The sequence below is a fragment of the Passer montanus genome, unplaced genomic scaffold (genome assembly GCF_014805655.1).
Source record: "Passer montanus isolate IOZ18808 unplaced genomic scaffold, ASM1480565v1 scaffold12, whole genome shotgun sequence".
Taxonomy (NCBI): Eukaryota; Metazoa; Chordata; class Aves; order Passeriformes; family Passeridae; genus Passer; species Passer montanus.
In genome coordinates this window covers 11,201,701-11,222,330 of record NW_024358722.1, presented here as the reverse complement: position 1 = coordinate 11,222,330, position 20,630 = coordinate 11,201,701, and the positions used below count along the sequence as shown (strand labels likewise).

General features: G+C 45.3%; 2 protein-coding genes across 2 annotated transcripts; both read right to left on the bottom strand.

Annotated features, from left to right (window-relative positions):
• Positions 1-1,319: 1,319 nt before the first annotated feature.
• On the bottom strand, positions 1,320-11,676 carry PRPH2 (peripherin 2). Its single transcript, XM_039697911.1, has 3 exons — positions 11,096-11,676; positions 8,181-8,427; positions 1,320-2,746 (listed from the first exon to the last, which is right to left on the bottom strand). The coding sequence occupies exons 1-3, from the start codon at positions 11,674-11,676 to the stop codon at positions 2,510-2,512; spliced, it is 1,065 nt and encodes a 354-aa protein (XP_039553845.1). The 3' UTR covers positions 1,320-2,509.
• Positions 11,677-17,866: 6,190 nt separating this feature from the next.
• On the bottom strand, positions 17,867-20,561 carry TBCC (tubulin folding cofactor C). The gene has a single exon (XM_039697965.1). The coding sequence runs from the start codon at positions 20,525-20,527 to the stop codon at positions 19,499-19,501; it is 1,029 nt and encodes a 342-aa protein (XP_039553899.1). The 5' UTR covers positions 20,528-20,561; the 3' UTR covers positions 17,867-19,498.
• Positions 20,562-20,630: the final 69 nt, after the last annotated feature.

The following is a 20,630-nucleotide window of genomic DNA, read 5'->3' as shown; positions in this document are numbered from 1 at the left end:
CAAAGCAGTCATATTACAATCTTGTGATAATCATAAGATGTCACAAAGATCTTCATCAACCAGGAGGCTTTATTTTAGACAGCATTAGCCCATATACTCTTTGTTCCCTGGTTCCAGTACTGTTCTTCATAAAAAACCTGTCTCAGATGGTCTCTTTACCTGCCTGATACCATTGCTCTGGGAACTGGCTTCTCCAGTGTGGCATTGAAAGAATGGTATGAAAATTGTTGCTTTAGCAATAAGCTGATAAAAACCAGAAACCATGAATAATTGGAGAGTCCTGTCTAAATTAGTGGCCTAAGCCAGATTTCTAGGGCAACAATAAATCTAGATCTCTTTGAAAAGTCAGTCTAGTCAAATAACTGGTATAGATCACAGCTCGCTGAAGCCTCCCAAGGAAGGACTGTAATTAATCCTTGTAACGCAGCTCCTATCCACACGTGACTCCTCTGCCAAGCTCTTCTCTGGTACATGTGGCCACACTGTGTGCCATCCACAATCCTGCTCTTCCCTGAGGGGCCAGCTGAGAGGGGCAGCTGGCCCCAGTGACATCCTGCTGGGCAGGGAGGAGCTTCGTGGGCTCGTACAGTTCTGTCCCTCAGCAGAGCGAGAGACGATAGGCTGTGGTGAGTAGCAAGTTGGCCTTTTGTCAGTGCCCTTGTCCTTGTCTTATGCACTGGAGAGGAGAATTTTTAATTCATTGTTGTAACTAAATTCATGACCATAACTAAAGTTGAAAGCTTTGACCAGCTTTGAGAAAGTGAAAGGACGCCACAGACCCCTGTCAAAATGAAACCTTGTGTGCAGGTGGCCTGAAACAACCTGGGCACTGAGATGGAAATTATGGCGTGATGTACGGACACATCCCTGCTTGTCCTGCCTTGAACTGTCCATCTAGAAGGAATTGGGACAGAAGCTGGAGGAGCTGAGTGCTGCTGGGGCAAGTGCACAAGTGATTAAGAATGAAAACCAGGGGGCTGTGCTGTGGTGACGCAGCTGCAAACACTGCTGCCTTTGAGGGGCAGCCACCAGCCAGGGAGAAGGGACCCACCGAGAAACCTCTCCCTGGTACACCCCCAAGAAGTAGAGGGTTTGCACAGCCAGGGTAAAAGTAAGTGTGGTGCCTGGCTTGCAGGGAGGGACTGAGGTGTCTGCAGTCATTGGTGCAGGGGACTGCAGCTTGTTCTCTCCAGTTTCTTTCCCTTTAGCTGAAATTATCTGGCAAAATAAACTCAAGATGATGCTCTGTTCCCTTATTAGAGGCTGCATGCCACAGCAAACTCTTTCTGTGGTTTATTCCAAGTTGAGAACAGGATCCTCCAGCTATGACATTAAGTTTGGAGAGATGCAGCATCTGCAAATTGTGCCTTCCCTTTGATGTAAAAGATCTAATGAGGAGTACCCCCTCACTGATAAAGTAAAATTTGCATGTTGGGGATTGATTTAAACTCAGTTTTCCCTGGCCTGAAAGGGTGAGGCTTGAAGTACTTGTGGATGAATGGTATCCACTTTCTAGGCCCCTGGAAAACATTTAATGTGTGAGTTCTAACTGGCCTGGATTTGGCTCTAGATTTGGGTTTGTCTTTTTCTTGCCTTAAATATAGTTGTGCTTGAATATTCTGGAGCAAGTTATGGGATGACATACTCTGTGAAATGCCCAGAGTAACCATAACTGGCACATGCTCATAGCCTGGATTTCACCCACTAAAAGATGAATCTTCTAAGCTTCTGCAAAGAATTTAAATACAAGGTGAAGCATAAGTCTACAACACATATATTCCAGATATACAGCCTGCAAAAAAACCCTGAGAAATAAACCCCCTCAATCTTACCTGAATGTTGTTTTTATGATGCTGGGCTGCTTCATTAAATTACAATTTTTGCTTAGTACATAAATTCTCAGCATAAGTTTGCATCTTGTTCTATGTGTGTCTTAAGAATACAGCAGAAAATACCATTGCTTAGCACATTAACAAAAATCACATATGAGAGGTTTGTCAAAATACCTGTATACTAAGTTATATACAATTCTGGAAATCCTTCTTTCTTTGAATTCTATCATGTTACTCTCCAGAAACCCAATCTGTTTGTCCTTAAAAGCTGAAGTACAGAAAGTATGCTGATGAAACAACTTGAGCAAAAAATAATAACTTTTCAAATTCCACTTTTAATTTCAAAATAAGATGGAATAAATCGCCTTGTGATGCCTGCAATATTTTTTTTACATTTTTTTTTTCTTAAACTAACTGTCTCTGACAAGGGAACATGTGAATATTGCAAGTCCTAGTTGGGGTCATATTCCCAGAAGGATATGGATATGGTGTACTCACATTGTGGATAAGTGTTTTATCCCAAGGTGCACTATGTTGTATGCTCCCATGTACAAAAGTGAACATGCGTAGAACTGTGTATTCTGGTGGTTGATACATAGCTTTTAAGATGTAGATATATTCACAATTATCAGTTTGTGTTATTTTTCTCTGAGAAAAAGTCCACCTCAATGAGCAGCTCAACTGACTGTAGTGATGGCTGGCGTCTTCCCGCCTTCCTCTCCTTCGGCCCCTTCGGCTCCTGCTTCCACCTGGTTGAACTTACCCAGCTTTTTCAAGTTCTCCAGCGCGGATTTGAAAGTGTCCTTCAGGCTGTTCTCCAGGACCCACCCTTCACTCTCGCACTCGGGGTCTTCGGGATTGGCAATGCTTTCCAGGGAGGTGTGCAGAAGGCGCAAGCCAACCATCACCGACATCTGTGCCAGGCAACGGGAAAGGAGGAGAGCGTCAGCCAGGCCTGGACACTCCTGTGTCCCACCCTCGCTGTGGCCTGCTGCCAGCCAGGCCTGGACACTCCTGTGTCCCACCCTCGCTGTGCCCTGCTGGGGCAGCCGGGGCTGCTGCTGTCAGCAGAGCTCCAAGGGTGTGCCCAAGGGGCCTCTCCGCCAGCCCCGGCAGTGTCGGTGCATCTCTGGCTGCTGTGCACTGGATGTCCACAAGGCAGTTTGGATGTGCAGCACTGTCCTTGGCCACCACCCACTTAGTTTTAGCTAAATATTTTGACTTTGCATTGACCTTAATATGTTTGGTGAGTATATTAAGCTGATCAAGGAGATATTAATGAATCAGTGTCTCTGCAGAACGGAGCAGAGTTAGGATTTGAGCCATTAGTTTGTCTGCTTCAGATTCTGATTTTGTTTTAATATAGATATGTGCAAATAAGGAAACCAAGGCAGCAGGTGATCCTTCCCTGGTTCCATCTAAAACAAATTTTATGTTTCTGATTAAATATTACCTTGTCCCAGCAGCCCTGACTGAAACATTTTCTACTGTACTGTGTAATGCTGCTGACATTGGCAACACCCTGCACCTGCCTCCAGACAGAAAGTGTGTTTTTAGCCAGTCTCCTGCCTTTTAACACCGTTCAGAACAATCTGACCTTGCCCTTGTGGTGCTTGTGAAGAAAGTGATTGATGAGAGAAGTAGAGAAGGACAGAAGAGCAGCTCCCAGAAGAGGCAGCCTGGTGACGCGGTAGGGCTGATGGCTGGGGTGGGGCAGCAGTAAGGTTGGTTTGGTCCTTCACGTGCTGGGTAAAGCTCAGATGGAGAACACCTACTGCTGTCAGGACCTCACAGGATTTGTTCTCAAAGGGAAGTAAGATGCCTCTGTCACACTATCCAATTTCCCAAGGAACTGATTACCTTTGGTCCTCTCAACCCTGATGGCTAAAGAGGCTGGCAGATTTGAGGCTGGGATGCAGCCACATGGCAAGGCCAGTGGCAGAATTCACATCTGGCTTTTGGCCTCGAGGCACTGCCCAAGCATGTGCTTCCATGGACCATCCATCAGCCTGTCTACTGTGGTCATCCTGCTTGTATATGATCAGTGTCTCCAAACTCTTGGAAGACTAAAGCTACACTTGTCTACTCTCAACATTTGCAGGTGTTCGTATTTCTCTGCCTTCACTCAAGGTCAGAAAGTGAAAAACACTGGTCAAACAAACAAGTTTCATCAAATACGTCCATATCCAAAGGCAAATGTTCATACTGTTTAACACAGAAATGTACGACTAGCCACACTTTGGTCACTAAGGAAGTTTCTAGTGGCTCTGAGTCTGGAAATAGTCTCACCTAGCCAATAATATGATGACTTAAATCAGTTAAAGCACTATTCTATAAAAGTCACAACAAGTGACAAATCCCATCACCTTAGTATTGGGATTTAAAGCCTTTGACATCTTCCTTCCACTCTGAGTTCCAGTTTTGCTGCTCTCACTCATATCTTTGAATTCAATAGCTGTCACAAATGCAGATTAACAGGGCCCTTTGACATCTTCCTTCCACTCTGAGTTCCAGTTTTGCTGCTCTCACTCATGGGGCTGATATCTTTGAATTCAATAGCTGTCGCAAATGCAGATTAACAGGGTTGGGTACAGGAAATGGCCTCCACATTGCTCTCTGCATGTTAGCAGGAGCTTTGTTTTGTGATTGACTTGCCAAGTGCTACTATTTGACAGCCAAAGTATGTGGACTGGCTTTCTGGATGGCTCTAAGTCACTAAATATTATCATGCTTTTAAAATCGGAACAGCACTGAGCATCTGGCTAAATATTATCATGCTTTTAAAATCGGAAGGTGCTTGTACAGCACTGAGCATCTGACCTGTCCTTGGAAGAGATTTTGTGACATTTTCTCTCAGTTCAAGACTTCTTTTTCTTAAAAACCTTTATAAGCAAGATTTTGAGTCCCTGAAGCTGAGATTCCTTAAAAACAATGCAAAATGTCTGTCTCCTTGTCACCTCCACTGATGTGAGCCTGCCTTCTCTGCCAGATGAGAAGAGAGCCCAGGAAGTTTGAGAGAAGTATCTGGTAAATTAGTCTCACTCCTACATGATCACAGAGAGTCTGGGACCACCAGTTTAGCTGAAGTCTTGCACCAGGGAAGGCATAACCCCATGCAGCAGAATGTGCTGGGGGTGACTGACTGACAGCAGCTTGGCAGCAAAGGGCCTTGGGGCTCTGGGTGGCACCAAGCTGTCCCTGAGCCAACAATGTGCCCTTGTGGCAAAAGGGGAAAACAGTATTCTTGGCTGCATTAGAGGAATAATTGCCAGCATATTGAGGAATGTGATCTTTCTTCCCCTTTGCTCAGCCCTGGTGAGGCCGCAGCTAAACCTCCAGCCTTAACCAGTCTGTGAGTTGCAGGTTTGAGCTCAACCACAATCCAGCACAGGAGGCTGCAGTGTCAGAGCCCTGGAGCAAGGCCAGCCTTGCTGAGGGATGATTTCCCTGTCATGGAACCTCTTGTCATTTTACAGCAACTTTAAAGTGCCAGGAAGAACATGGCCAGAGTGTTTCTCCAGGGCTAGGGCTGCATGGGCTGGGCTGGTGGGTCCCCTGCACCCTCCACAGCACGCTCAGCCCCTCCAGCTGGGCCAACAGAGCAAACTGTGTCTGTCTGGAGGGTCCCTGCTGCCCGTGGGCTGTTTTGGAGATCACCAGGAGTTCACTCCTTCTCTTAATGCATCACAGAGTTTACTCTCCAACAGAGGACATGCAATGTGCCTCCTGTGGATGTCTCAGTGCTCTGCTGGAGCTCAGCGTGGGCCCGGTCTGTGGCACACGGGAGGTGAATCCCAGGGGCTTGGCTGTTGTGGCTGCTGTGACCTATTGAGAGCCACAGGTTTGCACAAGTGGAGGACCTGGAGCATCTCAGGAACCAGCCTGAGTTCTCTGCTCCTTTTGAAATGCCTTATTCAGGGCACCCTTGAACCCCTCTTTTCCTCTTTGCTGGCTGAGGCAGGTCAAGAAGACATCCAGGCTTGCTCTTCTTGACCTTCTGCAGCGGAGCCCATCTGTTTGCCAGGGTTTAGCCTGAGGCGGCTTAGCCAGAGCAGGGTGTGATCTTTTTTTGTCATCCTCATGACTGGTTGTCACACATGGGAAGCCTACAGCCTTTGTTAGGAAAAGAAGCTTCTAGATATTAGCATTCTTTTCAAATAGAAATTTTGATGTTTCAGAATAGGTTCGTTCTTCCTTGTGCCTAATATAGAAAGGTGAAATGGAAATGGCCTTCCCTGAGGTCCCTGTGCCTGTTTGGCTTGTTACCTTTTTCTAAAGCTCAGAATAACAGCTGTGATTAGTAATTCCCCTCCATGTTATCTCCCTCTTCCCACACTTCAATTCCAGCAACCCAGCTGGAAGAGTCGTCCACGGCCCCCAGAAGGGCTTTGTTGGACAAGTACCTGGTTTGAGTCCACGGTGGCTGCAGGTGTAAAGCAACCCAGGATTTTCCTTTTGCAAGTTTTCTGTGCCTTCCTGGGAAGTCAGTCAAAGTGGAAATGAGAAGCATGGAGCCAGCACAACCACTGCCCCTGGGCTCACCCTGCTCCGACCCACACTTACCTTGGCCAGGAGTTGGAACCTCTGCTGCCCTCCTACTCAGCATAAAATTGTTTCCTATCCTGACTGGAATTTAAAGAAAGTTGTTGTATTTCAAGGGACACTAAATTAATGTCAGTTTCCTGCTTTGCTTCCTCCCTTCAACGTTTGCCTTAAAAGCAAAGGGAATTTCAGACCCAAATCTGGTCCCTTTATGGTAGAATATCATGCAAGTAATAAATACTCAGGAGGGCAAGTTATTGTAACCCAGGATCGTGTTGTTTCTTTCAAGTTTTGCCCTAAAAGTAATCTGATTGCCTGAAAAAAAGTCTCACCTTCTATTTTGAAAAAGACAAAGAAAAGAAGAAAAGATCTTATTTCTCATTATGCCACAGGCTGAAAAAAATACCCAGGTGTACTTTGAAGAGTTAGGCATAAAATACTGCGTTTTTATCGCTGCTATTAATGTTAACATATCACTGTCATTAATATCTTGCAAGTTAGCAGAGGTATGTTACAGGCCCCTAGTCATGACTTCTTGCATTGGTATTTTTGTGCATTTTTCCTCTGAGTTTTTGAATTTCTTTGACTTTCAAATACAGTTGAAATTCCCCTCTCTTCAAGAGCTCTGCACTTGAATCTGGGCTAAAACAAAGACCTTTTCTTTTTTTTCTTAGCAGAATAACAGTGCAAACAGGTAATATATTTCTCCGCAGTTCAGAGCAGTTATTTTTAAAACAACGCAACATGGAGTAACTTCATGGGTTTTTTTTCAGTTCACAGATTTAGGTAGGTGTTTATTTTCTAAAAAGCATCTTCATTCCTGGAAGGCTGTAGCCCCGTGCTTGTACCAAAATGCAACTCATCTTTTTTTAATTTGCATGTATCTAAATTTTTTAAAAGAGAGCTGAATCATCTAAAATAGGCAATGCCCTTTGCAGCAGCCATTTCAAGGATGGGAAAGGATCTGCTGCACTCTTCCTTTTACCAGCAGGTCCTGCCTGATCTCCACATCCAGCACCTCACGTTCCAGCCCTCGTGCCACTGCCAGCCCACACTCTCTGAGCATTAGTGTTGATTAAACACCCTGGCTAGAAAACTGGCCATCTCCCAGAGGCAGGGGATTCATTGCACTGGATGAACAGTATTTTATCAGCCAAGCTACACTTTGGGTTATGGTGCCCACAGACACCTGCCCTGGGCAGTGTTGGCACCAGTTTGCATTTGCGTTGTGGTTTTGGGAAGCAGAATAAAATTAATTTAATCCACTTGTTCCACCTAAACCACTTTTTCTGACCAAATACCTTGGTGGAGCTGATGCAGGTCCACACGCTGCCTTGAAATCACGTCACTGTGTGTGGCTGAAAGCCTTATTTTGTTCAGGGTGTAAACCCTTCAACTGCACTTTCTGTCCCACTAATTACCATCACATCTTTCTGATGTGTTGCTTTTTTGTATTTCTCGTTCCCCACAAATGGTGATGCATGTAAAATTAATGCATCTGGACAGCAGAGCCCTTGCACTCTGTTCCCTGCTCAACACCCTGCCTTTGACAGAAAATCACTCCCTTTTCCCCTCTTGCTGTGGGATACTCGAGGCTATGGCCCGTGCTAAGAGTGGTCTGTGATCCCACACTCCTCCACCTCTGATTCCAGCCTGGGACCTTTTAACCCTTGCCTCAGCTGTTAGATATTTTCTCAGGAAATTTATTTTAACGAGATTTGATTTCCACTCAGAAGCCCACACTGAAAAACAGCCTGCTCCTGCAGAGCTGGCCGCTCACTGCAGCGTGTCTGAGGGAAGGGTTACCTCGAAGAGCCAGACGAGGAGGATGACGGCGCCCATGGAGCTCATCATGCCGCTGTAGTAGTTCAGCAGCGCTTCCCGGCAGCCGCGGCGCCACAGGTTGAGCTCCTCGGTTTGGTAGTCGTAGCTGTAGTGGGCAGAGTTGTTGGTGACCTGGTACTGGATGCAGGGCCTGGGGGAGCTGGGGTTGCAGCAGCTGAAGGGGACGCCGTCCACCAGGTACCTCCCGTCCACGTTGCTTTTGATCCGGCTACGGGCAAGGGCAGAAGGGAGCGTGAATACACACACAGACACACACACAGGCACACAGACAAAGATATCCAACAGCAAATCTGCACGAGGAAGGAAAGCAAGGAGGATTTTCCACCATGCCTTTTCTCCATGTCCCCTTGTTCACATAGCGGTGTTTGTCCAAGGTGTCCTTTCTCTCAAAAATCCTTTTCTATGTCAAGACTACACTGAGTCTGTAATTAACTCCTCCTGGCAGAAATGCACGCTCTTGGGTCACTTCTTCAAAGAAATTAGTATTTAACAAAAGTAAACGGCTAGAGAACTCAGGAAGGACAGTCAGAAAAAAGCGATCACAGCATAGTTAGGATGGAAGAGAGGTGCTGGAGCTGGCCTGAGCTTAGAAAAGAACTCAGAACAGTCTTGAAACTCACTATACCCATTGATCCAGCAAACCTAATAGCTTATTTTGATGATAATATCTCCAGGGAGCGGTTGTTCATTTATTCTTGGCTTGGGAAGGTAGCCAGTATTGAAAACATGAAATGTGCTTCAGCAACAGGATGTTGCAAAATTTCCAAAGTCCTTGCAGGAGCTCCCCAACTATTGTTCATCTCACACTGTGGTTGTTCTCTGTAAACAGTCATTTAGCTTGGTGTCATAGGAGATGTTTAGATGCAAGATAACTTGGAAGGCAAATAGTTCCACTGACTCTGCAGAAAGACTATAATAAAAGGACTGCAGTTTTAAAACAGGCCATTTGGCTTAGAAAATCACGGAATAGAGAGTCCCAGTGGTGTAGAGAGGTGAAAAATACCTGAGTGTCACTTGTAGATTTCTATATGGATATTTTAAAATTGTGTCATAGAGAGGTGATTCCAACAACCTGGTGAAGAGAAATTCCACTTTTCAGTCATGACCTAAGTATATCTAAACAGCAAATACAACTGAGGTTTTCTCTCTAAACATAAATTGTGTTCTCAATTGGGTCTAATTCCCATTCATGTGTAAATGCTACACCAGTTTCAGAGAGATTGGATATTGCATCAGGCCTTTGCTCTATAAAAACCCCGTTGTGGGGGACAGACTCCCACCTTTCTTGGAACTAAGGACAACTCTACTATTGGCTTCAAAGGGGCCAGACTATCCCACCAGCAAAGGGAGCAGAGATTGTGCACCACCACACAGCACAAACCTTGAATTCACTAAAACCTGTTTGTAGATTTGTAATGTCCTAGTTCCTGCCTCAGTAGTACAAAGAAATTACCTTGAGTCTCAGTCCCAAACAAGGCATAAGTTATTAAGGACAGTATAACCCTGTTTTCCCTCTGTGCCTTGCCCTTCCATTGCTGCTGGATTAAGCTACAGCTCTCAAATCTCCATATAATGCTGGTGAGGTTTTTTTCAAGTAGTTATTTATAGCCATGGGCATACCTTTGCAATGGAAACATCCCCTTATTCAGTAGTGAATGCATTTGTTATAACACCCTGCAGTGCAACAGGTTAAATCTGTAACGGTTTTCACTAAGAAAAATCTTCATTCAGAACTGCAAAAACAACCAGACCACCCAACAAGTCAAAAGAACACGCAGAGAGACACACAAAGTGAAATACCATTTACACAGTCAGGCAGGGATCCCAAGAGATCCCAAGAGATCCACAAATCTTGTTTTCAAAATTACTTCAGACATTTTTAATACAGGCAGTATGTTTAAAAGGCAGATCGCTTCCAGTTTACAGGACCCATTATGCAACCACAGAGCATAAATGTTAATGAATGATGTTCCCAAAGAACCCGGAATAACCATTTCTTTCCCCAGTGCTTAATTTTTTAAAAGGTTGTGGGTATTTATGCCTAATGCTACTTTTTTAATTTCAAAGGTTCATTTTGTTCTCATGTTTATTTTCTGCTTGAGCTTACTGCACCTAACCTGATTTTAGGATTACTGCCTCTTTGGGCACTGACATCAAAGCCATTAAGGTGTTTCTGGTCAACAGCCTGATCTGGTTTGTACAGAAACAATAAACTAGTGCTGCTTTCATGTGAGGTTTTAAAAAATTAGGCACAGGACAGAACTTAAAATACATATGGCTACAAGGGCCACTGTGTAACACTAGGAACATCAATTGATGCTCAGTGTTATCAAGCACTGAAGCAATTCATTGAGTCAATATAAAAATAAAATTCTAAATCTTAAGGATCTAAAAGACATGAGTTATTAGCAAAGTGTTTTTGCCTCAATTTATTTCCATGCATGATTAGCTGCCATATCTGAGTGGAGTTTTAAAAGTGGTATCAACAGTATATCTCCAGGGAATTCTTTTTTTAGGAAATTAATCAATCGCATTGACATCTGCTTAAGGATTGGTAAAGTTTTGATACTTTCCTGTTGATTTTGGGAGTGTGGCTCAAGGTTTATAAAGAGTAAAAGACAGTAAAAACTATTAAGTCTGTTTACATCACACTGAGTGAGAGTGGGAATTGTAGTTTGGTGCTTTTTATTTTATGTTATGGATGACTTTGGGGGACTTTGTCAGGGGAGGAAGCAATCCAGCTGGTCATTTGGGACGGTTTTTCACACAAGACCCCATTTTACACAGACCCCCTTCCAGTCAGCGCCTGTTGGCATTGAGGCCAGCATTGATCAAACATGGATACTACGTGACACAAACCCCACCAAGCCACTTACTCTTTCACTTCTTTGGAGCTGAAGTCCAGATATCTGTTGCTGATCCACTGGATTTCGAACCAGTCTTTGTAGCCGTTGTTGCCACAGCACTTGAACTCAATCTGCAGCATGTCGATGGTCTTCTTCATGAAGCACCTTCCGGGGGTGTCCGTGTCCCGGTAGAACTTCATGCCGTTCTTGAGCCCCTGGGCCAGGGTGCTCTCCAGGGAGCCCCTCATGAGAAAGCAAATCAGAGCCACAAAGAAAAGGAGCATGTTAAAGACGCAGCACAGTGCCAGATAAGGTTTCAGCAAAGGCTTCCACTTGGCAAATTTAGCGGGATCCAGAGAATCGTAACAAATTTTTCCAGCAAAACCATTGAAGGCGCAGGATAATATACCCATCAATATCAAAGAATTGGGCACAAAGTGGCTTTCAGAATTGTCCATCACTTCGCTTCGCTTCCGGAGCTCAATTTTGAGGAACAATCCCATGCTAAAAACAAGGATTCCAGCAAACACCGAAAACCAGTTCATGAGCCATAGTCCCTGTGCTAGTTTTACCCGTTTCTTCTGATTGAATTTGACTTTCAGCAGTGCCATCTTTGTAGTGGGAGATGTTGGAAGACTTCACAGCCTGGACCCCTCTTCTCAGTGTAAGCAATTTGAGGCAGAACCATTCAGGCGTCGGAAGAGATCCCGAAGGGCACGTCAGGAAGCAAGATACTGCACAGTCCTTCCATCTTGAAGACCCCTGGTTAGGATTCAAGTAAGTAAAATATTCAAAGGTCCCAATTAACAATTTCACATTAGTGAGAATAATGGGCAATTAGCACCTACAACTATTTCTGGTGGTTTCTTCCAAGCAAAGGAGAAACACTCTCAAGGTTTCAAATGATTTGATCTGGATCTGCAAGACGTCATTCTAATACCTTTAATCATTTGATCCAATTTGGAGAAATGTCTGTCAACAGATGAGTGGAAGTAATCCCTCATTTTACTATTTAGTAGATTTGTGCTCTCCTATGATAGGCTGCTGGGTGGAATATGAAACCCCAGAGATATAAAAAGACCTTTGTTGCCAGAAGAATATGGAACTTGTAAGGAAAAAGGAAGAGGGCTCTGGATTAAAAAATGTATTTCTTGTATACAAACATGCACTTCCCCACCGTGATCCCAATACATTCATATCTACAGCCAGACCTGCGTTCTAGTCCTTATCCTTCTGTGTTGACTTGAGGTGACATCCTGTGGCTTATGTATTCTGAAAGCAGATAAGCACGTAGTTTACGGTGACCTAAAAAACCAAGTTTGGCATTTTCTATTTACTTCCAGGCCTTGTACCATCTCTGAGTCTTGGCAGGAGAGCAGGAGAAAGGAAAAGTGCAGAGAAACTCAATAAATAAACCTTGGGCTGAAATCTAGAGGTGCTTTCATAAAAGGTGAGCTGGCATGAGCAGCTTACTGGATAATCATCGGGCCAGGGAGGGGAGCAGGACTGCCCAAGGAAACCCACCCGGGACATTACATCAGGGAAGAATTCAACTCAGCAGCTGGAGAGGGACCCTGGAGAAGGACCCTCGCACTCTCTCCAGTGCTTGAGTCTTGTTTGCTTTGAAATATCATCTCCCACTCGCCCCACAGGGGTTTGGAGCTGCTGGGAAATTCCTGCACTGCCTCACCCCTGCCACCACAACGCAAAATCAACCTCAGGCTACCCCCAGCAATGGAAAATCTTCCTGCAGGTGTGGGAGGGCACGAGTGCTAACGCTGCAGGGGAGAACAGCCCCAGAAGCGAGGCTGGGAGGATTCTCTCTTGCCTGTCCACCAGCCCTGCTGCTGCCACCACCCGACCTGGGGGCATCCTCTAGTGGCTGCCAGCAGCATGGCCACCGGGACAGAGGGAAGGGATGTGCTGGGAGGAAGGCAACTGTGAAAAATAATAACACAAATAATTTAAAAGCCCAAGCACTGAAATATAACTTCTTGATCGTCTGCAGCTCTGTAGTACCATGGACGCTTCTTATTTACCATTTGGGATCCTGGAATGCTAAAGGTTCCTTCAGGAAGGACAAAGGCTGGCAGCTCACTGCTGCTTCCTGTCCTGATAGAAGGTTTTTCTGGTGGACCTTCTTTAGCCCACCATGGTGCTATTGCACTGAGCTGGGGAGCAGCTGGTAACTGGGATTTTTCTAAAGCAAGCCTGGTGGTTTGCACTGCTGCTGCCCTTGCTGGTGAAGAGTGAGTGTGTAAGATGAGAGGGAAGGTGATTATCCATCAGGGATAATTCTCTCTTGCCGTGAAGAGGATGAGAAGTGCTGTTTCTTGAGAGAGCCTATTCAAGCTTTTGTGCAATAAGTAATGGTTCTGAAATAGCATCTCTCCTGGCAAAATATCTCACAACCAATGTAACACATGTTGTGTTTCACTGACTCTTTCAGGGCTAAGCTAAGAGACTTGAGTTTGGAAAATGTATTTATCTGACAGCCTGGAGTTAATTCTAGATAAAGGAACTTGAAACCATTTCCTTTCTTGTCAGTGATGACAGTGAAACTGTAATTAAAGTGGAAAATAATTCAGTACCAGGTCTACAGGTCATGAGGATGTACAGTGAAATACTTCCTGCCCACAGCAGATGTAAGCCTGGTGCTTCTCTGGATATGGGTAATTTCGTATTCAGGAGCACAGATGAATCTGAATACCTGTCAGCTTAATAATTTAACATTTAGATACCCATGATAAATCTGATGCAGCAAAATCATGTAAGTGTATACACCACAATGTTTCCTCTAATTCAGGAATCAAAGTAGAGAAGTAGAACATGCAGGACGTGCTTCAGGGCTCACTGATCTCTCCATATTTACTCTTCTGCCTATAAAAAAAGGAAACGGGAGGAGTCCTCATAAATCACTGCTAAATTGCTAGCGTTAGCTGTGAGATGATCAGTAAAAATCCTGGATCTGATGTTCAGGAAGGGACACACCTACTAATAAGACCTTTGAGACTTCGGGTGGTACCTTTATAGTCAACACGGACAGCAAGCAGCACTACCAGAACATCCCGGATTAGGAAAAGCGCTGTTTGTTTAAGTCGTTTTCAACAGCTCAACACCAGCTGGGGACTTCAAGTGGCAGAAACTGCCCTACCCATGAACTTGACTCGCAGTGCTTGGGGGTTTTAAAGGGATTGGTTAACACTCTTTAAAGTGGGAATGAATGCTTCCCCATGTCCCAGACACGGAGCTGACAAACCCTGTGCGAGCATCGGCACAAAGCAGGCAGCCGAGGGCTGTCTCTGGCACAGCAGCCTGGAGGAGAGGAAGGCGATGGGGGATTATCGAGAAGCATTTTGGGCTGGGGACAGTTTAAAAAAGAAAGCTCTTTTTGCCTGGCATCTGCTTTTCTTAAAAAGCTTTTTCTTGGCTGCGATTCGTCTTTAGTTTGGCACTTACTACCACTCCAAATAGAAAATGCTGAAATTGATCCATAGCAGATAAAAGCTAATTGCTGCAAGAATGTTTGAGTTAATGGTCGCCTCAGAAGTTGTCTATTAAATTCAACTGTATAATTCATATGCCAATATTGGAGAAAAAAATGGTAGAATAACATATTCAAATTATTATTGATCTCACCATGAATCTGTTCAAATTCAAAATCTAGTTAAAAATTATAATGTGTGTGTATAACAATACAATATTGATACCTTTCCAAAAAGCTGTGCCTGCTAACCTACATATAAGGTACAAGTTTATCAGTTAAGAGAGAGGAATGTAAACTATTTAATCTGGTATTTGTTAAACAGTCTGGTGCTCGGCCCCGGATCAATCTTAATCTTTCCATCTTCAGGGGTATAAGATATAAAATACATACATGCCTAAACTATAGAAGTGCCCTCTGTAGAAAGAATAATTTCCTGGCCCAGTCTTTCTTTCACACTGCTCTGTGCTATAAAATGTGTGCCTTTCTGAGGCTTTTTTCCCGCCTTTCCCTTCCCTAGGAGTGGCTATATTTCACTGCAAGAATAATAATGTCTAGTTTTACCTTTGATGGGAGGCTATTGTGTAGAGAGGTTTGCTCATGTACCCTCACCTATGGTTTTGCTTTCAATTGTAACTCAGTGGTGTGAACAGGGACACTCCCGAGGAACAATGTGATGAAAATCCTGTGCCTCACTGTTCGATTATCAGGTGGAGAAAAGTCTGATTTATGACTTTTTTCCTACCTCCTTACACAGGTAACTTGGCGTGTGAGGTGACTGCAGGTTCTGAGGCTGGAAACAGAGGCAAGTTCTAAATTCACTGCTGGGATTGTTGAAAATCCTGGGAAGAGTGATTTGACCTGCTGTACTCTGTGGCTCCTGAACTTTGCTGGGGCACACTGTGGGGATTTTGGTGTGGTTTTGCTCTGGGTAATTCCCCGAATTTCAGCCATTATTCATGTGGTGGTGTGTAACATGTTCAGAAAACACAGCTTTTTGTTTTTGACTTCCAAGATGGTCATTATGAATATTTGTTTGTATTATTGTGATGCTTGGGGTGTAGCATTCACTGCTGAAAAAATGAGTTAGAAATCAAAATTTATATTTGCAGAAACAGGAAAGAAATATGTGGGGAATTAAAAGAAGCTTACAAAAAGCTCATTATAGTCATTACTGCTGGAAAACATCTCAGAACAACAGGTGGAACCCAAGTCAGTCAGATAAATCAGATCATGATGTGAATGGAAATGCTGAAATTTCCCCAAGTTGCATAATTCTTTTTCTTGCTATTCCTGTCTTTCCTTGTATGTGATGAAATTGGCTGTTTAGTAAAACCTGAAGCAAATTCCAGGTAAAACCACTGAGATTTGAACCTTGTCTACATGTAGCTACTGCTTAAATAAGAAACTTTGAAAAAAAATCCAAGCCTTCAAAAATATAATGCATAAAAGTGTGTAGGAAATTGTATTTCTTACCTGTTTTTTTTTTTTTTTCACTGAACAATTTTACTACAGCTCACATCAGAATCTATTTAAGTGAAAGAGAGCTGGCTAAAGAGAGAATGTAACTCCATTCCTTTCCCTGTTTCTCAGAGAAGCAGGGGCAGACAGAGGGAAATGCCTGGACTCCAAAGAGGGGCTTGATCCCTCTCAGGACAGACCTTGGGGTGAGGGGATGGCTCCATGGAAGCGGCAGCAAACCTCCTGGCTGCTTCTCTGGACCCAGGTTTTGGTCTGTGCCACCCCTCAGTGCCTCAGCAAACAGCAACACTCAAAGCCCTTTGTGGCCTGGAAAATGGCCTCAGTTTCCTCCCATGGCTTCAGTGTTGTGCATCTTTGCACAGAACTGTTTTATTTCCGCCACAGACACACACAGGAGCTTTACAACATTGAGTAACAGCCCTGTGGTGAACTAAGGAAGTTTCACTAGCCTTAAAGATTTTTGGCTGGAGGAGGCCTGTCCAACTAGGCTGTCTTTCAAAGCTGTTTGAAACAGGAGGCTTTCCTGACTCCGTGTGGAAAATGGTTCTGCAGCTCAATAGCCCCCACTATTTTCATAAACTTTCTGCCCGTTTGCTTCTCTTCAGGGCAAATTTGCACAAGGTTTGTGGTGCTGATGTTCTGTTATCCCATGCCTCTGGCAGGCATTTGTTTTTCAGCCCCTGGTGATGTCTAGCATCATGAATTTCTTTAAAGTATGTGATTTTTAAAGAAGTTCCTGGCGGAACTGTTGGCACTGTGATGCAAACCAGAGCTAGAGTTCTTGAAGAGACTTTGTTCACTCCAGTTGTACATTATGCAGGTGATTGCTAGCCAATTAGAAACACTTAAGGATTTGGCTTCTCTCTTCTCTTTTTGGGTCTCTCTTCCTTAGAGACCCAAAAAAGTTGCAATTTCTATACTGAATATTCCATAGACATGCTAGTAAACTTTTACTAGTGCTTAAATTCTCATACAACATTAACAGTCTGTTGTTTCAAAACAGTCATGAATTTCTGTTATGATTCTACATCAGGAAAGTATAATTTAAAATGGTTTATGGAAACGTGCAACTCTGTGCATATATATATAGACATGAAATTGTATGTTTAGAACTATAAATCACATTTAGGTATTTGCCTGACCAAATTTTTCTGGACTTACTGTTCTCAGATTGAATTTCCTTGTTTCACACCATGCCTGAGACCAAGAGCCAGTTATGTGTTTTGTACTACAAAGGTAATGCTAAATCTTTAGGGTAATTGTCTGGCACCATGCTCTGAAAAGTATTACCTGCTAACTGTGGCTTGACCAACGTTAGGTATTTGGAGGAAAGAAAACATTACAGCTGGGATGTCAATAACTGGTTTGTGAAAAACATCCCCAAGGAAGCAACTTCAGAGAGAAACTGAAGCTTAAACTTCCATGTTTTGACTCCTGCTCTGTTTATTCAGGCAGTACTGCATGCCACAGGCCAAGAGCTGGAACAGGACATGGCACTTCCACGTGAGGAAGGCTGGGAAGCCTCAGTGCACCCCTGGTTCCTGCCACAGCCTGGGGTCTCTTCCCTGTCTGGATCTGCAGGGATCCATTGCCACAGGAAGGAGGTGGAAATGTTTAGAGCTTTGGGCAAGCAGAACAAAGGCATCATTGTAGTTCTTACAGGCAGAACATGTTGCAATCTCAAGGCTAGAGGATGCTAACAGGATCAATCTGGAGAAAATCAGGCTCTGTAACAAAATGGATGTGTTAAAATTAAAATAACCAGACAGCCTCAACTGATCACATCCCTCTAACAAAGGATATAAATTATGTACATTAAAGCAAGACTCAGGGTGTATTCTTTAAATAATTTTATCATACTGTCAGTGCAAAGAAGTCTCATTAGTAAAGGAACAACTAAAATAATTCAAAACAAGTATATTTGAAATGCAAAATCCAATTCAGTCAAAAAATATACATTAACAGAAGTAAACAAAACTGAAAATTGTCAGGAATATAAAAAAAATCCCTTTTGCCCTCCCCTTTAAATTAAATATGCTGAAAACAACTTGTGTAAAAAAATTTTCTGCTCAAAACCAGACAAGTACCTAAGTGAAGTTTCAGGTACTTCTCCTGGCAGTGATGTAGTTTTTGATGGTTCACCTAGGATTTAGTGTCTGTTTGAGGCACACAGATGATGGCTGCACAGCATAAAGAATTTTAAGTTTTACAATAAAGCTTTATGCTAAGGCAAGATAAACAATTATTTCTTGAAAAATGTCACAAGTTAAGGAGGGGTTTTAGAAACCTAAAACTGCTATTTATACTTTATATATGGGCAGTGGTCACTTCAGCACCACTAACAGGGCACTGTAAAGACATTGCATTCCATAGTGCTGCTACTTTTTTATTATTATTCAGCAGGAGTGAAGAGACTTAAATTATCCTGCCCTTTATGCAAGGTAATATGCAAACTTGGAATTGGAATATAGCACCTCACCTTTCTGTTTTACTGACTCTCTCTGCCAACACTGCATGTACGCAGCAGCACAGTGCTGCAAATCAGGATCACAGCACACAAAGCCTGTTGTCTGGAAACTAGTGGGACACCCCTGAACACCACTCCCCTGGAGCTTCATCTTGCAGTGGAACAGTTAACCCAACTTCTGTGGTGCTCATCAGCACTTGCTGGATGCCTTTGAGCTGCTCACGGAAGCAGCATCCTTTCACAGGGCACTTCTAGATTGTGAAGCTTTGGTATTTATACAGACTCCATAGGTTTCTGAATTTCAAGTAATCAATATATTAGGAGAGAATTAGATGTTTATTAGAACCTTCTTCCTTTAGACTTCTCTCACTTGAAATAAAAGCCTAAAGCCAACTTGCAGATTTAACCCAAACCAACAGGAACTGGCCCATCGTTGTACCACAGCCTAGGATGCATCTCAGTCTGCTGCACTGCACAGTTACAAACCCTCCCTTTAGTGAACCTTTATTCACCCCGTTACCTCACAGCAGTTCTGCCCTGCACTGCCCCTAAGATACACTGTGCTGCCGTCAGAACATGAGAACCACACAAACATGGGAAATTTGGTATTTGATCTTTTCATTCCAGTACAGTTTGCACTATTTGCAGCTCATTCAGTCTGCCTGAGTGAGTGAAAGCAGCACAACAGCTCTAACAGAGGCTCACTGTTGTTTGTGTATCAGTGGCCTTTGTCCCACCTTAATAAGTTGTAACTCACATTGAAGTACTTCAGAAATTGCCAAATCCCAGTGATACATACAGATTATAGCAGCAACTTGTGCAAGAACAGTAAACTCTATTTGACTGGTATGCTTCAGCTAAGAAATCCAGCCATATATTATAATTTGAAATTAGAATACAGAATGGCATCATTTAATGGCATATTGTGGATTAAGTCCCACAGTTTGTGGACCAGTGCGTTTACACGAGGATCTCCTGCACGGCAGAGCTGCCTCCGCAGTCAGTCCCAGCAAGTGATTCTTTCCTGCTCGGGGATCAGGCTCCAGTTGGGCGAAGGCCTGTCACTCGCCAGCCAGTCAAAGTCATCCACCAGGTTCCAGTTGTTACTGCTTCTGTCCAGCCCAGACGACTCGAAATCTCGCTCGATGCCAGGGTAGCTCCAGGAGTAGGGGGCGAAGGAGACCTGGGAGCAGGCCTCGATGACGGCGCGGCTGGTGACTTGCACGTAGACACGGCAGTCGCGGGTGCGGTGGGTGCGGAGCTGCTGGCAGGCCAGCGCCAGCAGGCAGTCGCTGCAGCCGTCCACCAGCACGGAGGTGGACACGGGCCCGCAGAGCACGGTGCAGCCGCTGCAGTCGCGCACCCGCAGCGTGTTGGGGTTGCCGCGGAGCCGCACCCGGCAGCCGCGCAGCTCCGACAGCAGCACGTCCCGCTGCAGCAGCTCCGCGGGGCCGAGCTCCAGCTCCTCGTCCTGGGCGCCGCTGAACCCGCACAGCGGCGGCCCGCCCGATTCGCCCTCGGCGAGGCCGGGGCCCGGCGCGGCGGGGTCCGGCGGGGCGGGCTCGGCGGGGCGCGGGGCACTGCCCGGGGCCGCTTCCTTCTTGAGGGCGCGGAAGGCGAATTTCTTCTTGGGCTGCAGCTGCTGCCGCCGCGCCGCCAGCTCCCCTTGCAGCCGCGCCACGGTCTCCTGCCCCTGCCGCACCTCGTAGGGCGCCAGGAACCGCACGCTGCCCGTCAGCAGCTTCTGCAGCGCCTGCAGGCGGGCGGCCGCCTCCTCCAGCGTCCCCGCCGCCAGCAGCGCCTCCACGGCCTCCCGCTCCCGGCCGAAGGCGGCCAGGAAGAACTCGCTCTGCTCCTCCTTCACTACCTGCGCCTCCTTCTTCTGCCGCTGCCGCTCCACGCCCTGCTGCCGCTCCGCTTCCCGCCGCTGCAGCCGCTCCGGCAGCACCACGGCGGAGGCGGCCGAGCCCGCGGCCACCTCGGGCTGCGAGGGAGCCACCACGGCCGCCGCCTCTCCCGGCGCCGCCATCTTGCCGCTCGCCTCCCCTGCGGTCACCAAGCGGCGCGCGGATTGGCTGCCCGCAGCCCTGGCTGCGTCGCCGCCGCCGATTGGCGGCCCGGGAGGCGCGCGG